At 44.9% G+C, this 27,253-nt stretch overlaps 1 protein-coding gene across 1 annotated transcript in view; it reads right to left on the bottom strand.

Moving 5' to 3' along the window:
• Nucleotides 1-17,571: 17,571 nt before the first annotated feature.
• vps36 (vacuolar protein sorting 36 homolog) overlaps nt 17,572-27,253 on the bottom strand; it is a 61,840-nt gene continuing 52,158 nt past the window's right edge. The window contains exons 12-14 of the mRNA XM_072477083.1: nt 20,811-20,895; nt 19,656-19,732; nt 17,572-19,566 (exon numbers count right to left, since the gene is read on the bottom strand). Of these exons, the coding sequence (XP_072333184.1) occupies nt 19,473-19,566; nt 19,656-19,732; nt 20,811-20,895 (256 nt within the window). The 3' untranslated portion in view covers nt 17,572-19,472. The remainder of the gene's footprint in view (nt 19,567-19,655; nt 19,733-20,810; nt 20,896-27,253) is intronic.

Genomic DNA, 27,253 nt, shown 5'->3' on the forward strand with positions numbered 1-27,253 from the left:
CTAGTCTCTCTCTCTCTGTATCTGACAGCTCTAGTCTCTCTCTCTCTGTATCTGACAGCTCTAGTCTCTCTCTCTCTGTATCTGACAACTCTAGCCTCTCTCTCGCTCTGTCTGACAGCTCTAGTCTCTCTCTCTCTGTATCTGACAGCTCTAGTCTCTCTCTCTGTGTCTGACAGCTCTAGTCTCTCTCTCTCTCTCTGTCTGACAGCTCTACTCTCTCTCTCTCTGTATCTGACAGCTCTAGTCTCTCTCTCTCGCTCTGTCTGACAGCTCTAGTCTCTCTCTCTGTATCTGATAGCTCTAGTCTCTCTCTCTCTGTATCTGATAGCTCTAGTCTCTCTCTCTCTGTATCTGATAGCTCTAGTCTCTCTCTCTCTGTATCTGACAGCTCCAGCCTCTCTCTCTGTGTCTGACAGCTCTAGTCTCTCTCTCTCTGTATCTGACAGCTCTAGTCTCTCTCTCTCTGTATCTGACAGCTCAAGCCTCTCTCTCTCTCTGTATCTGACAGCTCTAGTCTCTCTCTCTCTGTATCTGATAGCCCTAGTCTCTCTCTCTCTGTATCTGACAGCTCTAGTCTCTCTCTCTGTATCTGATAGCTCTAGTCTCTCTCTCTCTCTGTCTGACAGCTCTACTCTCGCTCTCTGTATCTGATAGCTCTAGCCTCTCTCTCTCTCTGTATCTGACAGCTCTAGTCTCTCTCTCTCTGGCAGCTCTAGTCTCTCTCTCTCTCTGTCTGACAGCTCTAGTCTCTCTCTCTCTGTATCTGACAGCTCTAGTCTCTCTCTCTCTCTCTGTATCTGACAGCTCTAGTCTCTCTCTCTGTATCTGACACACTAGTCTCTCTCTCTCTCTGTATCTGACAGCTCTAGTCTCTCTCTCTGTACCTGACAGCTCTAGTCTCTCTCTCTGTATCTGACAGCTCTAGTCTCTCTCTCTGTACCTGACAGCTCTAGTCTCTCTCTCTCTCTGTATCTGACAGCTCTAGTCTCTCTCTCTGTACCTGACAGCTCTAGTCTCTCTCTCTCTCTGTACCTGACAGCTCTAGTCTCTCTCTCTCTGTATCTGACAGCTCTAGTCTCTCTCTCTCTGTATCTGATAGCTCTAGTCTCTCTCTCTCTGTATCTGATAGCTCTAGTCTCTCTCTCTCTGTATCTGACAGCTCCAGCCTCTCTCTCTGTGTCTGACAGCTCTAGTCTCTCTCTCTCTGTATCTGACAGCTCTAGTCTCTCTCTCTCTGTATCTGACAGCTCTAGCCTCTCTCTCTCTCTGTATCTGACAGCTCTAGTCTCTCTCTCTCTGTATCTGATAGCCCTAGTCTCTCTCTCTCTGTATCTGACAGCTCTAGTCTCTCTCTCTGTATCTGATAGCTCTAGTCTCTCTCTCTCTCTGTCTGACAGCTCTACTCTCGCTCTCTGTATCTGATAGCTCTAGCCTCTCTCTCTCTCTGTATCTGACAGCTCTAGTCTCTCTCTCTCTGGCAGCTCTAGTCTCTCTCTCTCTCTGTCTGACAGCTCTAGTCTCTCTCTCTCTGTATCTGACAGCTCTAGTCTCTCTCTCTCTCTCTGTATCTGACAGCTCTAGTCTCTCTCTCTGTATCTGACACACTAGTCTCTCTCTCTCTCTGTATCTGACAGCTCTAGTCTCTCTCTCTGTACCTGACAGCTCTAGTCTCTCTCTCTGTATCTGACAGCTCTAGTCTCTCTCTCTGTACCTGACAGCTCTAGTCTCTCTCTCTCTCTGTATCTGACAGCTCTAGTCTCTCTCTCTGTACCTGACAGCTCTAGTCTCTCTCTCTCTCTGTACCTGACAGCTCTAGTCTCTCTCTCTCTGTATCTGACAGCTCTAGTCTTTCTCTCTGTCTGTATTTGACAGCTCTAGTCTCTCTGTATCTGACAGCTCTAGTCTCTCTTTCTCGGTGTCTGTATCTGACAGCTCTAGTCGCTCTCTCTCTCTGTGTCTGACAGCTCTAATCTTTCTCTGTATCTGATAGCTCTAGTCTCTCTCTCTCTCTCTGTATCTGACAGCTCTAGTCTCTCTCTCTCTGTATCTGACAGCTCTAGTCTCTCTTTCTCGGTGTCTGTATCTGACAGCTCTAGTCTCTCTCTCTGTATCTGACAGCTCTAGTCTCTCTCTCTGTATCTGACAGCTCTAGCCTCTCTCTCTCTCTCTGTCTGACAGCTCTAATCTTTCTCTGTATCTGATAGCTCTAGTCTCTCTCTCTGTCTGTATCTGACAGCTCTAGCCTCTCTCTCTCTCTGTATCTGACAGCTCTAGTCTCTCTCTCTCTGTATCTGACAGCTCTAGTCTCTCTCTCTCTGTATCTGACAGCTCTAGCCTCTCTCTCTCTCTGTATCTGACAGCTCTAGTCTCTCTTTCTCGGTGTCTGTATCTGACAGCTCTAGTTGCTCTCTCTCTCTGTGTCTGACAGCTCTAATCTTTCTCTGTATCTGATAGCTCTAGTCTCTCTCTCTCTCTCTGTATCTGACAGCTCTAGTCTCTCTCTCTCTCTCTGTATCTGACAGCTCTAGTCTCTCTCTCTGTATCTGACAGCTTTAGTCTCTCTCTCTCTCTCTCTCTGTCTGACAGCTCTAGTCTCTCTCTCTGTATCTGATAGCTCTAGTCTCTCTCTCTCTCTCTGTATCTGACAGCTCTAGTCTCTCTCGCTGTGTCTGACAGCTCTAGTCTCTCTCTCTCTCTCTGACAGCTCTAGTCTCTCTCTCTCTCTCTGTATCTGACAGCTCTAGTCTCTCTCGCTGTGTCTGACAGCTCTAGTCTCTCACTCTCTGTATCTGACAGCTCTAGTCTCTCTCTGTATCTGACAGTTCTAATCTTTCTCTGTATCTGATAGCTCTAGTCTCTCTCTCTCTGTATCTGACAGCTCTAGTCTCTCTCTCTCTGTATCTGACAGCTCTAGTCTCTCTCTCTCTCTCTCTGTCTGACAGCTCTACTCTCTCTCTCTGTATCTGACAGCTCTAGTCTCTCTCTCTCTCTCTCTGTCTGACAGCTCTAGTCTCTCTCTCTGTATCTGATAGCTCTAGTCTCTCTCTCTCTCTCTGTATCTGACAGCTCTAGTCTCTCTCGCTGTGTCTGACAGCTCTAGTCTCTCTCTCTCTGACAGCTCTAGCCTCTCTCTCTCTCTGTATCTGACAGCTCTAGTCTCTCTCTCTCTGTATCTGACAGCTCTAGCCTCTCTCTCTCTCTGTATCTGACAGCTCTGGTCTCTCTCTCTCTGTATCTGACAGCTCTGGTCTCTCTCTCTCTGTATCTGACAGCTCTAGTCTCTCTCTCTCTGTATCTGACAGCTCTAGTCTCTCTCTCTGTCTGACAGCTCTAGTCTCTCTCTCTGTATCTGATAGCTCTAGCCTCTCTCTCTCTGTATCTGACAGCTCTAGTCTCTCTCTCTCTCTGTCTGACAGCTCTAGTCTCTCTCTCTGTATCTGACAGCTCTAGTCTCTCTCTCTCTCTGTCTGACAGCTCTAGTCTCTCTCTCTGTATCTGACAGCTCTAGTCTCTCTTTCTCAGTGTCTGTATCTGACAGCTCGAGTCTCTGTGTCTGACAGCTCGAGTCTCTCTCTCGCTGTGTCTGACAGCTCTAGCCTCTCTCTCTCTCTGTATCTGACAGTTCTAATCTTTCTCTGTATCTGACAGCTTTAGTCGTTCTCTCTCTGTATCCGATAGCTCTAGTCTCTCTCTCTCTCAGTATCTGATAGCTCTAGTCTCTCTCTCTCTCTGTATCTGAGAGCTCTAGTCTCTCTCTCTGTATCTGACAGCTCTAGTCTCTCTCTCTCTGTATCTGATAGCTCTAGCCTCTCTCTCTCTGTGTCTGACAGCTCTAGTCTCTCTCTCTCGGTGTCTGACAGCTCTAGTCTCTCTCTCTGTGTCTGACAGCTCTAGTCTCTCTCTCTGTATCTGATAGCTCTAGTCTCTCTCTCTCGGTGTCTGACAGCTCTAGCCTCTCTCTCTCTCTGTGTCTGACAGCTCTAGTCTCTCTCTCTCGGTGTCTGACAGCTCTAGCCTCTCTCTCTCTCTGTATCTGACAGCTCTAGTCTCTCTCTCTCTGTATCTGACAGCTCTAGCCTCTCTCTCTCTCTGTATCTGACAGCTCTGGTCTCTCTCTCTCTGTATCTGACAGCTCTGGTCTCTCTCTCTCTGTATCTGACAGCTCTAGTCTCTCTCTCTCTGTATCTGACAGCTCTAGTCTCTCTCTCTCTGTATCTGACAGCTCTGGTCTCTCTCTCTCTGTATCTGACAGCTCTAGCCTCTCTCTCTCTCTGTATCTGACAGCTCTAGTCTCTCTCTCTCTGTATCTGACAGCTCTGGTCTCTCTCTCTCTGTATCTGACAGCTCTAGTCTCTCTCTCTCTGTATCTGACAGCTCTGGTCTCTCTCTCTCTGTATCTGACAGCTCTAGCCTCGCTCTCTCTGTCTGACAGCTCTAGTCTCTCTCTCTCTCTGTATCCGACAACTCTAGTCTCTCTCTCTGTATCTGACAGCTCTAGTCTCTCTCTCTCTCTCTGTATCTGACAGCTCTAGCTTCGCTCTCTCTGTCTGACAGCTCTAGTCTCTCTCTCTCTCTGTATCTGATAGCTCTAGTCGCTCTCTCTCTGTATCTGATAGCTCTAGTCTCTCTCTCTCTGTATCTGACAGCTCTAGTCTCTCTCTCTGTATCTGACAGCTCTAGTCTCTCTTTCTCTGTATCTGACAGCTCTAGTCTCTCTCTCTCTGTATCTGACAGCTCTAGCCTCTCTCTCTCTCTGTATCTGACAGCTCTAGTCTCTCTCTCTCTGTATCTGATAGCTCTAGTCTCTCTCTCTCTGTATCTGACAGCTCTAGTCTCTCTCTCTGTATCTGATAGCTCTAGTCTCTCTCTCTCTCTGTCTGACAGCTCTACTCTCGCTCTCTGTATCTGACAGCTCTAGCCTCTCTCTCTCTCTGTATCTGACAGCTCTAGCCTCTCTCTCTCTCTGTATCTGACAGCTCTAGTCTCTCTCTCTCTGGCAGCTCTAGTCTCTCTCTCTCTCTGTCTGACAGCTCTAGTCTCTCTCTCTGTGTCTGACAGCTCTAATCTTTCTCTGTATCTGACAGCTCTAGTCTCTCTCTCTCTGTATCTGACAGCTCTAGTCTCTCTCTCTCTCTCTGTATCTGACAGCTCTAGTCTCTCTCTCTGTATCTGACACTCTAGTCTCTCTCTCTCTCTGTATCTGACAGCTCTAGTCTCTCTCTCTGTACCTGACAGCTCTAGTCTCTCTCTCTGTATCTGACAGCTCTAGTCTCTCTCTCTGTACCTGACAGCTCTAGTCTCTCTCTCTCTCTGTACCTGACAGCTCTAGTCTCTCTCTCTCTGTATCTGACAGCTCTAGTCTCTCTCTCTGTCTGTATCTGACAGCTCTAGTCTCTCTGTATCTGACAGCTCTAGTCTCTCTTTCTCGGTGTCTGTATCTGACAGCTCTAGTCGCTCTCTCTCTCTGTGTCTGACAGCTCTAATCTTTCTCTGTATCTGATAGCTCTAGTCTCTCTCTCTCTCTCTGTATCTGACAGCTCTAGTCTCTCTCTCTCTGTATCTGACAGCTCTAGTCTCTCTTTCTCGGTGTCTGTATCTGACAGCTCTAGTCTCTCTCTCTGTATCTGACAGCTCTAGTCTCTCTCTCTGTATCTGACAGCTCTAGCCTCTCTCTCTCTCTCTGTCTGACAGCTCTAATCTTTCTCTGTATCTGATAGCTCTAGTCTCTCTCTCTGTCTGTATCTGACAGCTCTAGTCTCTCTGTATCTGACAGCTCTAGCCTCTCTCTCTCTCTCTGTATCTGACAGCTCTAGTCTCTCTCTCTCTGTATCTGACAGCTCTAGTCTCTCTCTCTCTGTATCTGACAGCTCTAGCCTCTCTCTCTCTCTGTATCTGACAGCTCTAGTCTCTCTTTCTCGGTGTCTGTATCTGACAGCTCTAGTCGCTCTCTCTCTCTGTGTCTGACAGCTCTAATCTTTCTCTGTATCTGATAGCTCTAGTCTCTCTCTCTCTCTCTCTGTATCTGACAGCTCTAGTCTCTCTCTCTCTCTCTGTATCTGACAGCTCTAGTCTCTCTCTCTGTATCTGACAGCTTTAGTCTCTCTCTCTCTCTCTCTCTGTCTGACAGCTCTAGTCTCTCTCTGTGTATCTGATAGCTCTAGTCTCTCTCTCTCTCTCTGTATCTGACAGCTCTAGTCTCTCTCGCTGTGTCTGACAGCTCTCGTCTCTCTCTCTCTCTCTGACAGCTCTAGTCTCTCTCTCTCTCTGTATCTGACAGCTCTAGTCTCTCTGTCTGACAGCTCTAGTCTCTCACTCTCTGTATCTGACAGCTCTAGTCTCTCTCGCTGTGTCTGACAGCTCTAGTCTCTCTCTCTCTGACAGCTCTAGTCTCTCTCTCTCTGTATCTGACAGCTCTAGTCTCTCTCTCTCTGTATCTGACAGCTCTAGTCTCTCTCTCTCTGTATCTGACAACTCTAGCCTCTCTCTCGCTCTGTCTGACAGCTCTAGTCTCTCTCTCTCTGTATCTGACAGCTCTAGTCTCTCTCTCTCTGTATCTGACAGCTCTAGTCTCTCTCTCTCTGTATCTGACAACTCTAGCCTCTCTCTCGCTCTGTCTGACAGCTCTAGTCTCTCTCTCTCTGTATCTGACAGCTCTAGTCTCTCTCTCTGTGTCTGACAGCTCTAGTCTCTCTCTCTCTGTATCTGACAGCTCTAGACTCTCTCTCTCGCTCTGTCTGACAGCTCTAGTCTCTCTCTCTGTATCTGATAGCTCTAGTCTCTCTCTCTCTGTATCTGATAGCTCTAGTCTCTCTCTCTCTGTATCTGATAGCTCTAGTCTCTCTCTCTCTGTATCTGACAGCTCCAGCCTCTCTCTCTCTGTATCTGACAGCTCTAGTCTCTCTCTCACTCTCTGTCTCTCTCTAACGCCCGGTCCGGTTCTGTTCTGATCTCCCAGCCCCTCTTACCTCTCTGCAATCGAACCAGAGCTGATTGCTAGTTTTTCCAGTTCTTCGGCATGGGGAAAAAAAAATTTTGTTTGAAGCGGGACTATAATAGTGGGCGGTGCCTGGCGAGCCCTTCCGCTCCCGAGTGAATGACATTGAGTGGATTCACAATTGGAGCATTCGCACAGAAAACGACCAAGAACACACTCCAGATTTTAAACTGTTTCTAAAACTCACTCAGATACAGGTAACAACAGGAGAACAAAACTGGAAGCGAAGTAAAAATAAAATATAGACATGGTCAGATAAATGTTGGAAAGGAGTTCCGAACTAATTCTGGAGGAGTCGAGGAACTCCTGTTGTATGGGCGCTGGAAACAACCAATGGTGGGGCGAAGAACGTGAGGATAGTGGGAGCTCAGAGCAGGTTGTAGGACTGGAGGAGGTTACCGGAGAGACATAGAAAATACTCACTCACCTGATGGAGGAGTTACGTTCCGAAAGCTAGTGATTCCAAATAAACCTGTTGGACTTTAACCTGATGTTGTAAGACTTCTTACTGTGCCTATCCCAGTCCAACACCAGCATCTCCATATCATAGAAAATAGAAACAGGAGGCCATTCGGCCCTTTATTATCATGGCTGATCAACTCAAAGAGGAAAGGGCGTGAGGGAAGCAAGGGAGGAGATGGATTAGAGAAGCATTGGCTTTGTAACACTGAGACAGGAATAAAATACTTTGAAAAAGTTGAAGCTGGGGGTTACAGAGGTGGCTTCTTTTTTGCTTCACGTGGGCTTAGGCGCAGCAGAGACGGGACAACATTGTGAAGGTTGGAACAATCGGTATTGAACCAGTGACCAGGAACGAGATGGAATTGGGAAACGAGTTGCAAGAGAAATAGGCATGGATTTGGAAGGAGGCGACACGAACAAGGAGTTTGGAGAATAAATGGTGGTTGGATTGGATTTGTTTATTGTCGCATGTACCGAGTTACAGTGAAAAGTATTTTTCTGTGAGCAGCTCAACAGATCATTAAGTACATGGGAAGAAAAGAAAATACATAATAGGGAAAATATTAGAACGAGTATAAGTTAAGTAAAAAGTGGATCTGTTGGAGAGAGCTCGCAGTCGCCTCGCTCTGGCGCCATCTTCTGTCTTCTGGTTGTAAAAGGGATTGCAGTTTGCAAGGACACAGGGGTGGAGGGCGAGTTTCTAGACAAGGGTGGCTCTGGGAGGGAGTCAGTATCGACCAAGGTATGAGTGTGAATTGGCTGAGACAGATTGGGGAACTCATTTAAAGGCATGGTATTGGAGAGGCAGTGAGTAATATTTAAGGAATACATGTATACATTATAACAGTTATACATTCCTTTCTGGCACAAAAGCAGCCCAACCATGGTTTAAGGATAGTATTGGATCTAACGAGGAGCCATATAAAGTTACTCAAAAAAGTAACAATTCTGAGGATTGGGAGCCGTTAAAATTCAGCAAAAGAGGATCAAGAAAATGGTTAAGAGGGAAAACATAGAGTTTGAGAGTAAACTTGCAAGTAACATAAAAGCAGACTGCAAAAGCTTCTATGAGTATGTAAAAAGAAAAAGATTAGTGAAGACAAATGTAGGTCCCTTACGTTCCGAAACAGGAGAATTTATAATAGAGAAGAAGGAAATGGCAGAGAAAATTAAACAACTACTTTAGCTCTGTCCTCACAGAGGAAGACACAAATAACTTCCCAGAAAAAGCAGTGAGTCACAACAGTATAATTCCTGAGTTATGGACTGGATACCTTTTCCTCCTTCCAGTCAGGATACTAAGCAGTGAATTATTTCCACGGAAAAATTGTTAACTGGTTTACTTTAATTCAGAGCAAGTTATTTTTAATTATTCCTTAACCTCAGTTTTGTAAAACAGACTGTTTTTCCAATGAACAAAGTGGTGGACGGCAGTGCTTTGGACTGCTGAAAATAAAATGAAATGAAATGAAAATCGCTTGTCACAAGTAGGCTTCAAATGAAGTTACTGTGAAAAGCCCCTAGTCGCCACATTCCGGCGCCTGTTCGGGGAGGCTGGTACGGGAATCGAACCTTGCTGCTGGCCTGCTTTAAACACCAGCGATTTAGCCCAGTGTGCTAAACCAGCCCCTTGCTGGCAAGAAATGTAGATGTTTTAATGATAGCCTCCATTCCCCCTGAGAATTATGCAGTCCCTGGCACACAGCTAGTTCAGCAGTTTGACATAATAACAAGGACTTAAACTCAAGAGTTAGAAAATGTACACAGCTTCCCCAATGGCTCAGTGAGTATTTGTATTCTATATAGTACCAACCTATGCAGACATGAATATTCAAGGCTCAGTCCTTGAATCAGCTGGCGGGCTGATCGAGGTGCAATCTGCTTAGGATAGAATTATTGCTCCTCCTCTTACATGTTATCATGTAACTTCTGCTTGAAAAATCCATGGGTGAATTTAGACCGAGGACAGGATCTGATTGTGCTGCGGTCACATAGTATGACAACATTTACTGTCTGGTCTTGCTTATCGAAAATAATACAAGTTGACAAAATAAGGTGCCCATGAATCATACTTCAGCATAAGTTACTACTTGCAGAGTAAGAATAAGATGGGGAGAGACTGGGAAGGAGGAATAAATATTCACAGGAGATTGAAATTAAACGTTTCTTGCTGCTAGTCCAAAGCCATTGTTAAATCACTTGGTATATTTAAAATCTAGTGCCTTGTTATTAGGCAGAACAGTGTTTGAGGAATAATTATTGACTCCAACTTAAAATGAAGCATTTGACAATGCTCAATAAAAATAGTACACTAAATGATTAACAAAATAACTCAAGTGGAGTTTGTACATTCTCTCTGTGTCTGCGTGGGTTTCCTCCCACAGTCCAAAGATATGCAAGTTAGGTGACTTGGCCATAATAAATTGTCCCTTAGGGTTCAAAAGGCTAGGTAGAGTTACTTGGTTACAGGGATAAGGTGTGGACATGGGCCTAGATAGGGCGCTCTTTCAGGGGGTTGGTGCACTCGATGGGCTGAATGTCCACCTTCTGCACTATAGGGATTCTATGACGTGGAATCGTGAGCCAGGCCAGACACGAATGATTCTGAAAAACCTACCCAAAGAATTGTGACGCAGCAAACAGAGAATAAATGGTTGCTACAATGTCTCAAACTTAGCCATCTCATGACTGTCAATTTGATTTAGACCTTTGACTTGTTAATTCGCTTTCAGTCTTGAAATGGAGTGATTTTTTAAAAAACGGGAAGCAGTTAGCCATAGAGCTCGGGAACATACAAAATTGTTCTGCATTCCAGCGTCAGTGAAACTGGTCTTTTGAGGGATATCTGATGAAATGTTGGAATGTGACTTCCTCAGAGAATGCAAATATCAGCAAATTATAAATTAGCGATGCTGGAATCCATCACAAAGGCATGTTTACCCTTGTTGCCTTGTAAACATTATTTGCATTAACTGCCAAGGGTGGCACACTGGTTAGCACTGCTGCATATGGCGTTGAGGACTCAGGTTTGATCCCAGCCCCGGATCACTGTCTGTGTGGTGTTTGCACATTTTCCCTGTGTCTCCATGGGTTTCATCCCCATCCAAAGGTGTGCAGGTTAGGTGGATTGGCCATGCTAAATTGCCCATTAATTGGGAAGAAAATATAAATAATTGGGTACTCTTAAATTTAAAAAAAAGGATAGGGCATGGTGGATGGGAGAGCGGACCTGGGTAGAGTGCTCATTCGGAGGGTCGGTGCAGAATTGATGGGCTGAATGGCATCCTTCTGCACTGTAGGGATTCTATGCTTGTGGACGCTTCTAAAGGTGGAGATATGCCCTTTGCTCTCGTCTCGTGGTTGCTCAGAGGTTGGATTCTATTCCACACTTAAAGCTGAGATTTGTAGTTTACCCCCGACGATGTTGCAGGCCACCATCTCGCTTATTCTGAAACGGGATAAGGACCCAAAGGCTTGTGGGTCATACAGGCCGATCTCTTTGATCAACGTAGATGCCAAGTTACTGGCCAAGATCTTGGCGACCAGAATTGAGGACTGTGTACCGGATGTAATTGTGGAGGACCAAACTGGGTTTGTAAAGGGGACACAGCTGGTGGCCAACCTAAGAAGGCTGCTCAATGTGATTATGATGCCCCCGGAGAGTAGGGAGGTAGAGATAGTGGTAGCCATGGATGCTGAAAAGGCTTTTGACCGTGTCGAGTGGGATTATCTGTGGGAGGTACTAGGACAGTTCGGGTTCGGGGCGGGGTTCATCGACTGGGTTAGGCTATAATATCACGCCCCGGAGGCAAGTGGAAGGACGAACAGGACGACATCGGACTACTTTAGACTGCACCGTGGGACAAGACAGGGCTGCCCTCTCTTCCCACTGCTGTTTGCGTGGCGATAGAGCCGCTAGCAATTGCACTGAGAGCTTCTAGGGGCTGGAAAGATCTGGTCGGGAGGGGCGGGGGAGTGGAACATAAGAGTCTCATTATACGCAGACGATCTGCTGTTATATGTATCGGGCCCAATGGTGGGGATGGACGGTATTATGGCAACCCTGAGGGAATTTGGCCGGTTCTCTGGATACAAACTGAATACGGCTAAGAGCGAGTTGTTTGTAATTCAGGCGAGGGGGCAGGAGAGTAGGCTGAAGTGGTTGCCGTTCAGGCTAATGGGGGAAGAGTTTCCGCTATTTGGGGATTCAGGTGGCACGGGACTGGGGCAAGTTGCATAAACTCAACCTGTCCCGACTGGTGGAATGAGTAAGGGAGGAGGTCCGGAGGTGGGATGAGCTCCCGCTGTCATTGGCGGGGAGGATGCAGACTTTAAGATGACGATTCTCCCGCGGTTCTTGTTTATTTTTCAGTGTCTCCCCACCTTTATCCCGCGGTCTTTCTGCTGAATAAAATTCTGGGATTTGTATGGGCAGGGAAGTTCCATCGGGTGATGCTTGAAAGGAACAGAGAAGGGGGGCTGGCGTTGCCAAACTTCCGCAATTATTACTGGGCGGCCAACATAGCGATGATAAGGAAATGGATGGTGGGTGCGGGATCGGATGGAGGCTGCTTCGTGCAGGGGCACTAGCTTAGCAGCCCTGGTCACGGTGCCTCTGCCACTTCCGCCGGCACAGTACTCCACCAGCCCGATAGTGGTGGCGGCTCTTCCGTTCTGGGGTCAGTGGAGGAGGCATGTAGGGGAGGTAAGAGCATCGGTGTGGACCCCAATCTGCGGCAACCACCGATTTGCCCCGGGGAACATGGACAGGGGGTATCGACTGTGGAGGAGGGTGGGGATTGTGAGGATGGGGGATCTGTTCCTGGAAGGGAGCTTTCCGAGCATGAGGGCGCTGGAGAAGTTGGGCTGGTGAGAGGGAACGACTTTAGATACTTGCAGGTGCGCAGACTGGTGCCGTCCTTCCCACGTCTCCTGCCGAAGGGGAGGCAGGACAGGGTAGTTTTAGGGGAGAGGTGGGAGAGGGTAGAGAGGACCTGAAGCTTAAGTGGGAAGAGGAGCTCGGGGATGGGGGGGGGGGGGGGGGGGGGGGGGGGGGAGATGGGAGGATGGTATGTGGGAAGAAGCCCTGAGCAGAGTAAACACGACCGTAACATGCGCCAGGCTCAGCCTGATCCAGTTTAAGGTTGTGCACCGGGCCCACATGACGGTGGCCCGGATGAGCAGATTCTTCGGGCTGGAGGACAAGTGTGCTAGATGCGACGGAGGGCCGGCTGACCATGTACACATGTTCTGGTCGTGCCCTAAACTCAGGGGGTATTGGCAGGGATTCGCAGATGTCTTGTCCCGGGTATTTACAACTGGGGTGGTAATGAGCCCTGAGGTGGCAATCTTTGGGGTTTTGGAGGACCCGGGAGTCCAGGAAGAGAGATGCCGACGTTCTGGCCTTTGCTTCCCTGGTAGCCCGGCGACGAATACTGTTAGCATGGAGGGACCTAAAGCCCCCCAGGGCTGAGGTATGGCTATCGGACATGGCGAAATCTCTTGGCCTAGAGAACATAGAAGTCAAGTTCTCCTTGAGAGGTTCGCTATTAGGGTTCGCCCGAAGGTGGCAGCTATTTATTGACTTCTTTGCAGAGGAGTAAGCGTCAGCGTGGGGGTGGGGCTAGGGTAGAGTAGGGGGATATTGAGGCAGGTCCTTGTGTGAACAGAGCCGGGGTTTGCATTATGTTTAATTTGTGCCTTGACTTTTTTTTTGTACTGTCCAATGTCATTTTTTCTATATGCTTAAAATACCTCAATAAAATTGTTTGTTAAAAAAAAAAGCTGAGATTTGTCCCAGAAATGATAGCAGCAGTGCAATCACCATGACGAACACGGTCAATGGTAAATGTATGATGAATCTTTGGGGAAGTTGCACTGCCGGGAAGTGTTTTACTCAAAGTAAGCAGGTTTTATTTATTTCATCAGTGACAGTTGTCATTTTATTTATTATCGTTATTTGTCCCTTAATATTAATCAGTGAACAGAAACACGGGTTGGAGGAGAATAAGGGAAAACAATATTTCTGCCATCAATAATTCAGTAAAAACGTATACCCAGGTTAGAAGTGAGATATTATTACTTCATACATAACCACTGTTCTGCTATAATTAGCAAAGTCAGGAATTTCATCCCTCAGATGTCAAGTCGCACGTGCAAAAATGTACTTCATAAAAATCTAATCCTGGTGGCCACTTGATGAGGAGGTTCAAGGGTTTCAACATTTTCCCTACTCCTGCCAGTTGTAAACTGTGGTTGAGAATCTGATTCCAATTTTAGCGACCAATTAGAATTCTTGAGATGAGTTATACTTTATGCTTTCAGGCAGTTGATTCGGATAAATTGTTGGTTTGCTGAAGAAAGTATTCCTTCTTATTTCTGTCCTCACCACAGAAAAGTAGCAAAATTATTAACATGCTTCCTTGTGCTTCAGATCGTTCCAGACACAACACATTTCAGGGCCTGTTGAGAATAGCTTGCTGAGAATATAATTTGCAAAACAGAATTGCACATTCGATTTATTAAAAATACAAAACCATAAAAACCTGTATCACAAAGATATGTATTGTATCAAAATAATGATTTTCTATGCTTTCCAGATTTCAAATTACACCTAAATATGGAAACGATATGGGAACTTTTACTTTTTAATAAAATGATTAAAAACCTTCCTTTATTGAATTAATCTTCCACAGAACCTCAGTCTCTTCAGTCCTTACAAGCAGCTCGGTAATGACTGCCTTTATTCCCCCGCCGGGCAGAATGCAAACCTCCTCCCGGCCTATTCAACATAAACATGGTTGTGATTAAGGACTTGGTTATATAGGAATCACAGGCATAATACCACATTCCACCATTTGGAGATTGAGAGTCCAAATACCATTGCAACGTGCTGTGAAATGGAAGCAAACTGATTGAAGTTTGCAATATATGTCTTTTTTTAAAATTAGCTTCTCAAAATTCAATTTCAGTGATAATGACAAAGACGTTCGCTTGTATAATGCCTTTCAGAGCCTCAGGACATCCCAATCTGCCTCGTCAGCTGAGCACTTTTTGAACTGATGTAGGAAACACAGGCACCAATATGCACCCAGCAAGATTCCACAAAAATCAATGAGCTAACGACCAGATAATCTATCATGAGATAAATATTTGTCATAAGACTGGCAGGAACTCCCATGCTCTTTGTCAAAATAATACCGGTGGATCTTTAATGTCCACCTGAGGGAGGGTGATATTTGAACATCTCACCCAAAACGTGGCATCTCTGTTGGCACAGCTCACCCACAGTACTGCATTGGGATGTCAGCCTAGATTGTGTACTCAAGCCTCTGAGATGGAGCTGGAGCATAAGAGTGCGAACCGTGAGCCGTGGTAAATATGAAAAAAATGCTGATCTACATACAAGTCTAAAAAAAAATCAAATTCATCTGTTGTAACATGGCACCATGAAGAAAAGCATTTGATTTTAGTAGACTGACCATCTTTCAATCCTGACATTGAGGAACCCAGATTACACCCAATTCCCATAGCTCTGGAAGCATTCTCGTACATCTTTTTTATATAGTGATACATAAATCGTGATTGCATTGCAGTAACTTCAGGGACTTGAGATAGCACTGATAAATGGAGGAGGATGGAGGGAGAATTCTTTATATTTAACAAAGGGTGTATCGGTTAAATAGTTAAATACCAAACTAGAAAAATGCAATGTTTTACCTTGATCTAGAATGCAGTGCCATATCAAGAATGTAGAATATGTTTAGAGGATGACAACCAGAAAGATGCTTCATCTTAGGACTCTTAGCTGTCAGAATACTTTCAGGAAACTTTCAGAAAAGAATGGGACTTTCCCCCCACTGAAAATGCTTAGACTTTGAGATCATCGGGTTGTAGTCTTTACTTGGTGTACCTAATCAATTCTGTTCAGGTGGATGGTTAACTGAGCATAGACAACCTGCTAGGGCAGTTTGGTGCATTTTCTGGGTATAAACAGAACATGGCAAAAAGGGAGATATTTCCAGTGAATGCCATGGGAAGGAGAGCAAATCTGGGAGCCCAGCCATTCAAGGTGGCCAGGATAAGGTTTTGCTTTCTGGGTATTCAAGTGGCCCATGATTGGGTCACAATACATAAATCGAACCTGGACAGTTTGGTAGAGGGGATTTTGGTCAAAGGCGATTTGAAGAGGGGATTAAAGGCGATTTGAAGAGGTGGCATGCCCTGCCACGGTCTCTGGCAGGGAGGGTACATGCTGTGAAGGTGAAAGATTTGCTGGCGGTTTTTATTTATTTTTCAGTCCCTTCCAATATTCCTTCCTAAGGTATTTATCTGGAGGAAGGGTGGATTTTGGAATTTGTTTGGGCAGGCAAGACACCTAGGATTTAGAGGACCTTTTTGCAAAGAGGGTGGCAGGTGAAATGGGTGGCGCTTCCATACCTGTTGTACTATTATTGGGCAGCAAACGTGGAGAAGGTGAGATGCTTGGGGGGGGGGTGGGGGGGTCAGAATGGGTGCAGGAGGAGGAAGCCTTGTGCGAGGAAGAGCTTGATGGCCCCATTCCAGTTTTCTCCAAGTAGGCATACTAGTAGTCCCATTGTTGTGTCATCTCTCAAATTCTGGACTCCGATGAGGTGACACTTTGATATAGGACGTATGTCGGTATTTACCCCAAATTGCTGGAATCACAGGTTTATACCAGGAGGGATGGATGCTATGTTCAGGCACTGGCATAGGGAAGGGTTAGAGCGGGTTAGGGACATGCTCATAAAGGGGAGGTTTGCGAAGCTAGAGGAATTGCAGGAGAAGTTCGAGTTGCCAAGGGGAAGTGAATTCTAGTATTTTCAAGTCTTGGATTTTGAATGAAAGGAGCTGCCCTCGTTCCCTCAGCTGCGAAAGCATATGCTGTGAGATAAGTTAACTCAAGATGAGCTTGTGGGGAGGGGGCTTTGAGACTGTCTGAAATAGTGGGGGGTGAGGATGTCGTGCCCTTTGGTGATTGGTGTTTCTGATCTGCCGTAGCTGTTGGAGGGGAGGGGAGGGCCGATGTCAAGGCCTTCGCTTCTCTGTCCAGTGGCGAATCTTACTGAGTTGGAGGTCGGCAGTGCCACTGGGAGTCTCGACGTAGCTAGTGGATTTCTATGAATTTTTAAAACTGGAGAAGATCAAGTTCGCTGTCAGTGGATTGGAAGAGGATCAAGTTCGCTGTCAGTGGATTGGAAGAGGATCAAGTTCGCTGTCAGGGGATTGGATGGGGGGTTCTATGTAAGATGGAAGCTCTGTCCTTATTTGAGGGTTTATTTGTTGCCAGCGAGTAGGGGGGTTTGGGGGAAGGGGGTGTTGAGGTGATCTAGGGGACAAAAATGGGAAAATTGACAAACTGTTTGAATCATATTTATATGTGGTTGTTGTATGTGTATGTTCTCGATTGTGTTTGGAATAAAATGTATTTTTTTTTTTTAAACTGAGCATAGACAGGGCGTAATAAAAACAGAAAATGTTGGATAAACTCAGCATGTCTGGCAGCATCCGTGGAGCGGGAAACAGAGTTAACGGGCTGGATTCCCCAGTCTCTCAGCTGTGTGTTTCTTGGCAGTGGGATTCCATACACCTGCCACTTGTCAATGGGATTTTCCATTGAAGCCACCCCACGCTGCCGGGAAACCCCCTCCCTTCCAGCAGCTACGGCAGATCAGAAACACCAAAACCCACCACCAAAGGGCCAGCAGGAACAGAGAATCCCAACAGCGGGAGAATTCCAGCCGAAGTTCCGAGTCCATATGACCTTTCTACAGAACTGTAGGGTTTTGTAGTGGTAATTGTGGAGGTTTTTATTTGATCATTGACTTAATTTTCTGGTGGACTAAGCTCTGATCTGTAATGTTTCAGTCGAGAATCTCCCAGTCAGGAGTTGTAAAGAAATGCAAATGGAAATTGAGGCAAACACAATGCCTTTTTGTATGGATCTAAAATGTCTCCCTCTCCCACCCACCCACTCCACCCAAGAAAAGTTGTCAAACTGTTTTAAACACATGTTGTCAATTTTAGACATTTTCCCCGTAGCAGCATGTACCTTGAATAAATGTTTATCACTGAATCTAATGCATCCAAACCGATTTGCGGCTGTTGCACATACCTTTTATTTTTGCACAATAAATACAATCCATCAGTGGGAGTGTAAGAGAACATATTTTACACAACAGATTAAAAATGTATGGGTTCACACTGCTGTATGGGAATGTCGCCTGATAGAAGCATGTGACAGGATTTCCAGCTGGCAATGCCCACTGACCATTTGGTTGGAAAATCATGGACAGTGTACCCCTAAGTTTCCACAGTGGCCGTGCAAGCAGGCGAGACTCCCTGCCGACAGCAAACTCATTAAATTGCCTCTTGCAAGAAGGGTTGATCAATCTTATCAAAGTTGCCAACATGGACAAATCCTGGTATTCTGATACACAAATGAATGCTGAAAACAACTCTTTTCAATCTTTCAGATCCACAGCTAGTCAATAAGAAAAGGAACTGAATTTCCTGAGCTTTGAGAACCAATTGGTGGGGATGAGGTGTCACAAATGACCACTGGGCTGAAAATTAAACATGTCTGCCTTACTGTATTGTGGATAGAGTAATCCTCCTGCTCTAAATACATTATCCATTTGATGCAATTCACTGACTGATTCGACTGAACCCCAAACTTAATTCACCTCATCCACATGTCTGACATTCACAGATTAAATAACTCGCTGGCCTGTCTCTTTCTGAACTTTGCCCTGTATATAGGAGGAACAATGCCAAATTCAAAAGTTCCTAATCAAGTAAAGCTAATAATTGCAAATCAGCAACTAAACTCTTCACAAATTAGAGTTACATAAGTGTCCGTCACTTAGAGATGGTTCCGGTGTCTATTCCATCCTCCAAAATCCACCACCTGTCAGTTTGAAAGCTTAACCCAGACACTGCAGAACAGCAACTGAATCAGATTTAAAAAAAAAAAAAATTGAACAAACGTTATATCGATACAGGATTTTCAACAGATTCCTTGCTGGATCTAAACCTCTCTTTCACACAATATCTGTATCTGTTCCCCTTCCTTCTTTTGTCCCGTCCCAATCCCCAGTGCTTTGGCTTGATTGAAGTATATAATTCCTTTTCTGCTTTTGTCTATGTCCTTCCCTTCCTTTGATTCCAAATCTCCCACACATTCCTCCCATAGCATTCCAATTGATTTTGCCACCTCGAAGGATTGTTTTCTGATTACTTCCTGGCCTTCTCTATATACTTGTTCTAAAATGCAATAAAAATGAAAGCAATGGCTAAAGAACATGCAACAAAAAGGGAAATGCATTAAAAAAGAAGGCAATGTAACAAACCAAGAACAGACAGGAAAAACTGTAAACTGAGCAAGTCAGAATTAAATAAGGGGAAAACACAAATACTAATCTGAAAGAATGCAAAACAGCAAAGCAAAATAGTGTTTTGATGATGGTTGAGAATATAAAAATGCTGAAAAATACTGCCAGAGATTAATTTTGATAAATCAAATTTTTTTAAAACCTCGACAGTGGTCACTGTTGAAGCTTGAAATAAGAATCGCCATCATTACAGCAATATAACTGAAATGAATCTTCATACAATATGTAGGAAGCGAAGGATTCAAACTTGTGGAAGTCTTACCTGCAAGATTTTAACTTGACTTCATTAGTTTGGTTTCATCAGGATTGAATCCAGAATTAAACCAGCTGCATAACGCCACAGAAAAAAATCCAATTCAACTCAAAGTAAAAGCACAGCTAGGAGCAGAGCTCTTGCTTATGCCATGAACACACATACTGACTACAGTCCAGAGCATCATTTAGTTATCACTGGCTGTACTTTTCAATGTACTTGTCTTGAAGTCTGAATCTTAATGCACAACGTCCTGAACTTTGACGTCGTCCGGTAATTCTGAGGTACATCCACACACACAGCTCAGCCTCCAATAGCAATACCAAACAAGATTTTCACAGGTGACTTTTCAGTCTTGTGTCAGAAACAAATTTGGGTAAAATCGCAGACTTTCGACGGAATCATCACGACATAGGTGGCCAACCTTCTCTGCTAGCAGCAGCCTGAGCGCGAAAAAAACAAAACAAAAAGGCAAATGTGTAATAATGTTCGGTAAAATGCTCAGATGTGCAATTTTGAAACAATTATTTACCTTTCTTTGGCCAGGAGTACAGAAATGCCCACGAGCTTAGCATACTCTTCAGAAGAAATAAAACCTCTCTCGGACACCTGTATACAGAAAGAAAAAGCATTCTAGAGTTTGTTCAACAACATGGGGGGGGGGGGGGGGGGCTGTGGAGAGAGGGAGGGGGTAGTGATGTACCGTCACTGGACTAGAATGCAGGACTGGGGTCGAATCCCACCACGTCAGATAATGCAACTGAATTCAATAAAAATCTGGATTCAAAAGTCTGATGATGACGACAATTACCAGAAAAACCCATCTGGTTCTCTAATGCCCTTTACCTGGTCTGCCCTAGATGTGACTCCAGATCCACAGCAATGTGGTTGACTCCAACAACAATAAAAAAGCTGGCCTGGCAAGCCACTCGGTTCAAGAGCAATTAGGGATGGGCAATAAATGCTGGCCCAGCCAGCGACGTCCACATCCCATGAATGAGTAAAACAAACTAGTTAGCTGGGCAGTAGTTAAAAAAAAAAAAGCTGAGTACTTAGGCTCTGGCGTTTTATTAAACGTGTTGTGCATGCAGTAGGGACAGGTCTCCATATAAGAAGTTTCACATTTCGACCATATCCAGAAATGAGGCATTTTCCTCCAGGAGGAAAAGACAAGTTACCTTTGGTGATTTTCCTGCCACCTTTGAGTGGGCAACTGATTTAGGTGCAGTTTGCATGCTACCTCCCTTTTTGGGGACAGGTATTTAGAGTGGAAGTGTTGTAGCTTGTTGAAATATGCTTCAAAAAACTGGTGCTCTTTTAAATCTTTGGGGTAGAGATTCAGCTCACACCACGGCAGTAAACAGATTGGCTGCCTGTTATGCACAGCACTCGATATTCAGTTCCATTGTGGTGAACAGAATGGAATATCACATCCTATGCATAAAATGCGGCCAATCCAATATTGCCCGATTTTGCATTGCCACCGACATATTTCCACGATTTTGTATTCACACCGACATATTTCCACGCATTTTTGCGACATTACTTAGATGGCGTCGTTCATGCGATTAGGCTGGCATCACATCTTGGTAGATCACCGCCCCTATTGAATATCCTGTGGCTGATTATTTAAAACTTGGGTTGTTTAAACATTAGTTTATTGATTATGAAAAGGAAAATTCCTTACAGTCTCTACTGCTGAAGCAATCATTTCATCTTCATTGTGAGACTGCAGCTGAACTACCATCACTCCACTGTCAAAAATACGCAATCTGCAAGGAAAATGAAATTTGTTTTAACAACTGAGACACACCTTTACAATTAGATAAGATGACAAATTATGACTATGTCTCCATATATTCTGTAAACACGTGTACATTTTTTTATAGTAGCTCTCTTCACCAACCAGTCACTGGCAACTCCTGGCCCATTTTCTTCCCTCTTCTGAGACTAGCTTCCATGTGGCCCTCGCTCAAGCTGTGCAAAACTCAACAGTCAGCGAGCGTCAACAAACTGTTCTACTATGAAGGTCACTTTTAATCAACATCCAAATACGAGGTACAGGACCAGGAGTAGTAACAATTACTTCTCTCCATCCGCAACACACAGCTACAACCCTCCCCCAATGTGCCCTTCCTTCCCCCCTCCCACCCACTCTCCCAGCCGCCCCCCCCCTGTCGCCCCTCCCTTCCACTACCCCCATAATCATTTTGGCATTGAAACCAAAATGCTATCCTAGCTTTAGAAAGGTCAGGGAGTGAAGCAGAGCTTGTGGTCTCCATGGTCTAATACACATGATGCATTTTGTTATCAGAATACATCATCACAAAAGGCTTTTTTTTGTTGCTATTTACTATTGTTAAACAAAAATTGCGGACATTGAGTACTGAATGTACAATAATTTATTTTTCCTTCTCAGGATATGGGTGGCACTGACATATATTACCATTCTTAGTTCCCTTTATTTCATTCAGAGTCAACTATTGTTATGGGCCAGGGTTTAGAAAACTCCAAAGTATATCATGGAGTTCACCTGACCTACAACGGTTTATTTATTTTGGTTACGATGAGCACAAGGGCCTTCCTTTCAGGTGTTATTCAACAGAGGCCTTAAGCACTTTTAATCAAAAACAAGGTTTATTCGACAAATTTAGTTAATTTTTTTATAAACACACACAGTTAAGCGTTTTTATCAACTACCAACATAAATACCCCACACAGCTACAGTACTCTATGTATAACCCTTGATAAATTTCCCCCTTAAGCTGTTCCAATTTAATAACAAGATCCCATAAACCAGAAAACCCTTTTCAAAGGTGTGGCCCAGCACACAGCACTCTAAAGACCTGGTATGGATGCTCCTGTTTCCTTTCCAAAACAGCAGGTTTGAATTTCTTCCAGAAAACAGTTATTCCTTTTCAAATGATCAAGCAGCCTGGAAACAGCTTTTAAAATGCAGATAAGAGAAAAAAAACTTATTTCAACCTGTACAGAACAAAACCAATTCAAACTCAAAGTGAAAGTAAAATCAACTCCCAGAGCCACAGCCCAGCTCCACCCACACAATAACATCACTGAAGCCTTGTGATAAGACAAAAATATTTTTAAAGGGACACTCCCATGACACTATTAAGCTTGGTACTGGAGACACATCTAAAGTTGGCGAGTGGCTTTCCTGAAAATAATTTTTAAAAATGTATTCTGGGAATGTTAGATTCACTGGCAAGGCCAGGATTTATTGTTCATTCCTAACTGTCCCTGAGAAGGTCATGGTGAGTTGATTCTTGAAGCCGTACAGTCCATGTGGTGTAGGTAAATCGCTGTAGGAAAAATATGCTGTTAGGAGAGGAGTTCCAGTATTTTGATCCAGTGACAGTGAGGAAACGACAATATGTTTCCAAGTCAGGATGGTGAGTAGCTTGAAAGGACCTGGCAGGTTCTGCTGCCCTTGTTCTTTCAGTCTTCTTCTAAGTAATACAGGTTACGGGTTTGGAAAACGTTAGGTAAGTTGCTGCTGTGAATTTTCGCTACCAGATCCAATGTGGAAAATCTATAATCATAGAATCTCTACAGTGCAGAATGAGGTCATTTGGCCCATCGAGTCAAGAACACCTTACTTAAGTCCACGCCTCCACCCTATCGACGTAACCCATTAACCCCATGTAACCTTTTTAACAAATGCAGTTTTTGTCTGGACTATTTTGGCTGATCAGTTTAAGGAGCCCACCTATTGGTGGGTGGTGCCTAGTGCACGTGAAGGCACAAGGACTTTGATATGGAATACAATTTGTAGTTGAGAGGAACAGCGCTTAGGAGGTGGAGGTCCTGGACCCTTTGGTGACGATATTTGGGATTTCAGAGAAGCCAGAGCTCAGGGAGAGGAGGAAGGCCGATGTCGTGGCCTTCGCCTGTCTGATTGCACGGCGGCAAATTTTGCTGGAGTGGCGGTCGGCATCGTCACAGGGGGTAGTGGCTTGGTTGGGTGACCTGTATGACTTCCTGTGGTTAGAGAAGATAAAGTATGAGTTTTAAAAAATATTTTTTTATTCTTCATTTTCACATTTTCTCCCAAATTTACACCCAACAATGTAACGAATGGAATGTCAATCCCCATATCAGTAACAACGATCCCATCCTCCCACCAAACCCCAGACATTGGCCCGCATGTTAACATAAACAAATGACAAAAAGGAATCAGGAATCACCCAGTCACCATTAACACATACAGTCCCTCTCCCCCCAACCCTCCCAGCCCCCAACCCCCCTAATGTTCGATGTGATCCAGTTCTCGAAAGTGCATAATGAATAACGCCCATGAATTGTAGGACCCTCCATCCTTCCCCCCAGTTCAAATTTGACCTTTTCAAGCATTAAGAATTCCAGCAGGTCCCCCCAAGATAAAGTAGGAGTTAAGGGGCTCAGCAGGGGGGGTTTGAGAAAAGGTGGGGGAAGTTTGTGACCATGTTTGAGGAGCTGTTCATCGCAGGAGGGGGGGGGGGGGGGAAGGAGGTGAAAAAGGGGGGAAATCGGTACAGACTGTATAGTTGATTGTTGGGAAGTTTGTTTCCCGGGGTGTTTAATTGCCGTTACCTTTTTTGATGCATGTTTGCAATAAAATACATTTTTTTAAAAGGCACAGCGATTCATCATCCAATTAGGCATTTTGCAACTTTTTGGATTCAACTGCGAGTTCAATAACTTCAGACTCTGTCCTCCATTTTTAGTTGCGCTCCCCCCCCCCCCCCCCGCCCCCCCCCCCCCCCCCCCGCCAAATGCTAGTTTGTAACTTCTTTTCATGCTTTTGCTTTGAGGCAAAGCTGATCTTTATCTGCCATTAATGCCTATACTGTACCAATGCTTTCGTTCTTTACTATGGCCATTGCCACTTCCGTTGCCTTTTGTTCCACGACATCTTTAGTATTTAAATGCCCCGCTCTTTAACTAACCTTCGATTCCTCCCCGCCGCACTCATTTTTCAACTGCATAACACCAATCACATTTCTACCTCTCCTCAGTCCTGCAAGAATCATATTGGACTCAAAAAGTTACCTCTGTTTCTCTCTCCACAAATGTTGTCAACCCTGCTGAGTTATTCCAGCATTTTCTGTTTTTATTTCAGATTTCCAGCATTCACAGTATTTCACTTAAATTATATTACTGGTGGTTTGGAAGCTTCAATTGTCGATTTTTAAAGTTATTTCATGGGATGTGGGCTTTGTTGGCTAACCCAGCATTTATTGTCCACCCCTAATTTCCCTGGAGGCAGTGGTGGTGAGCTGCCTTCTTGAACCGCTGCAATCCATGTGATCTAGGTACATCCATAATGATGTTAAGCAGGGAGTTCAGCATTTTGACCCAACAACATTGAAAGAATGGCCAGATGGTTCCAAATCAGGATGGTATCTGGCTTGGAGGGGAACATCCAGGTGGTGATGTCCCCATGCTGTTGCTGCCCTTGGTGGTAGCGGGTGTGGGTTTGGAAGGTTCTGTCAAAGGAGCCTTGGTGGGTTGTTGCAGTGCATCTTGTAGATGGTACACACTGTTCATCAGTGATTGTGGAGGGAGTGAATGTTTAAGGTGGTGGATGGAGTGCCAATCAAGCAGGCTGCTTTTTCCTGGATGGTGTCGAGCATCTGGATTGTTGTTGGAACTGCACTCATCCAGGCAAGGTAAGAATATTCCATCACACTCCAGGCTTCTGCCTTTTAAATAATGGACAGGCTTTCTGGAGTCAGGAGATGTTACTCACTGAAGGATTCCTAGCTTCTGACCAGCTCTTGTAGCCACAGTATTTATATGGCTGATCCAGTTCAGTTTCTGGTCAATGTTAAGACAAGGATATTGTGGGAGATTCAGTGATGACAATGCCATTGAATCTCAAGGGGAGGGGGTTGATTAGATTCTCTCTTGTTGGAGATGTCATCGCCTGCCACTTGTATAGTGTTAATTTCACTTGCCACTTATCAGCCTAAGCCTGAATGTTGTCAAGGTTTTGCTGCATATGGGCATGGACAGCTTCAGTATCTGAGGAGTCACAAATGGTACTGAACATTATGCAATCATCAGTAACATCCCATTCTGACATTATGATGCTATGATGGAAGGGAGGTCATTGCTGAAGCAAATGAAGATGGTTGGGCTTAGGAACTCCTGCAGTGATGTCCTGGGACTGAGGTGGTTGACCTCCACCAATCACAACCATCTTCCTTTGTGCTCGCCAACACCACCCCCCCCTCCCCCAAAATAATATTGAGCCCATAGATTATAAATGTTCCTTCCAAACTCGGTAGAAAACAGTTCTCAATTAGACTTTTATATTCCATGAATACAGTAACAAGGCCAGATTCTCTGACCAAATTGTATTTCTATTCCCAGGCCTGCTTTCAGACATGAACAGCTTTATGCGGCTTTATCCAGATTAAGAAACTTTAGTTTTGTTGAAGTCTTTGTTGAAAGAACAACTAGGAATCCTGTATTTAAAGTGCTGCTGCAATAGACACTAATTTTACTGCAAATGTTTTGAAGGGTCTCTGCTAGCTACATTTGTTAAAAGTGATGTTATTTTTTTTTAAAAACCAGTATTAACACATCTTTTATATTAACAAATATCATTCAAAAGCTGATCACTTGTTTCTAAAAGCTGACAACTCAAAGAGTCGGTAGCACAGTGGCTAGCACTGCTGCCTCATGGTGCCGAGGACCCAGATTCGATCCCCACCTGAGCTACTGTCCGTGTGGAGTTTGCACATTCTCCCCGTGTCTGCGTGCGTTTCACCCCCACAACCCAAAGGTGTGTGGGGTGGGTGGATTGGCCACTCTAAATTCCCCTTAATTGGAAAAAATGTTAAAATTCAGAAAGAGCCTTCAATATAAGTTGATGGCCCATTCTCACATTGGAAGTGCAGAGGGACAAGCTTATTGCGGTCTGAGATGCAGACGCATCTAACAATCTAGCACTGCTACGTGGAAGATTGTGGCAAAAACAGACTGAATCACCCCAATTTCTTTAGGAGAAATCAGGCAATGGTTTAGAACATTGAACATAGAACAATACAGCGCAGTACAGGCCCTTCGGCCCACGATGTTGCACCGAAACAAAAGCCATCTAACCTACACTATGCCATTATCATCCATATGTTTATCCAATAAACTTTTAAATGCCCTCAATGTTGGCGAGTTCACTACTGTAGCAGGTAGGGCATTCCACGGCCTCACTACTCTTTGCGTAAAGAACCTACCTCTGACCTCTGTCCTATATCTAATACCCCTCAGTTTAAAGTTATGTCCCGTCGTGCCAGCCATATCCATCCGCGGGAGAAGGCTCTCACTGTCCACCCTATCCAACCCCCTGATCATTTTGTATGCCTCTATTAAGTCTCCTCTTAACCTTCTTCTCTCCAACGAAAACAACCTCAAGTCCATCAGCCTTTCCTCATAAGTTTTTCCCTCCATACCAGGCAACATCCTGGTAAATCTCCTCTGCACCCGCTCCAAAGCCTCCACGTCCTTCCTATAATGCGGTGACCAGAACTGTACGCAATACTCCAAATGCGGCCGTACCAGAGTTCTGTACAGCTGCAACATGACCTCCCGACTCTGGAACTCAATCCCTCTACCAATAAAGGCCAACACTCCATAGGCCTTCTTCACAACCCTATCAACCTGGGTGGCAACTTTCAGGGATCTATGTACATGGACACCTAGATCCCTCTGCTCATCCACACTTCCAAGAACTTTACCATTAGCCAAATATTCCGCATTCCTGTTATTCCTTCCAAAGTGAATCACCTCACACTTCTCTACATTAAACTCCATTTGCCACCTCTTAGCCCAGCTCTGCAGCCTATCTATATCCCTCTGTAACCTGCTACATCCTTCCACACTATCGACAACACCACCGACTTTAGTATCGTCTGCAAATTTACTCACCCACCCTTCTGCGCCTTCCTCTAGGTCATTGATAAAAATGACAAACAGCAACGGCCCCAGAACAGATCCTTGTGGTACTCCACTTGTGACTGTACTCCATTCTGAACATTTCCCATCAACCACCACCCTCTGTCTTCTTTCAGCTAGCCAATTTCTGATCCACATCTCTAAATCACCCTCAATCCCCAGCCTCCGTATTTT

This window comes from Scyliorhinus torazame, chromosome 15, assembly GCF_047496885.1.
Source record: "Scyliorhinus torazame isolate Kashiwa2021f chromosome 15, sScyTor2.1, whole genome shotgun sequence".
Taxonomy (NCBI): Eukaryota; Metazoa; Chordata; class Chondrichthyes; order Carcharhiniformes; family Scyliorhinidae; genus Scyliorhinus; species Scyliorhinus torazame.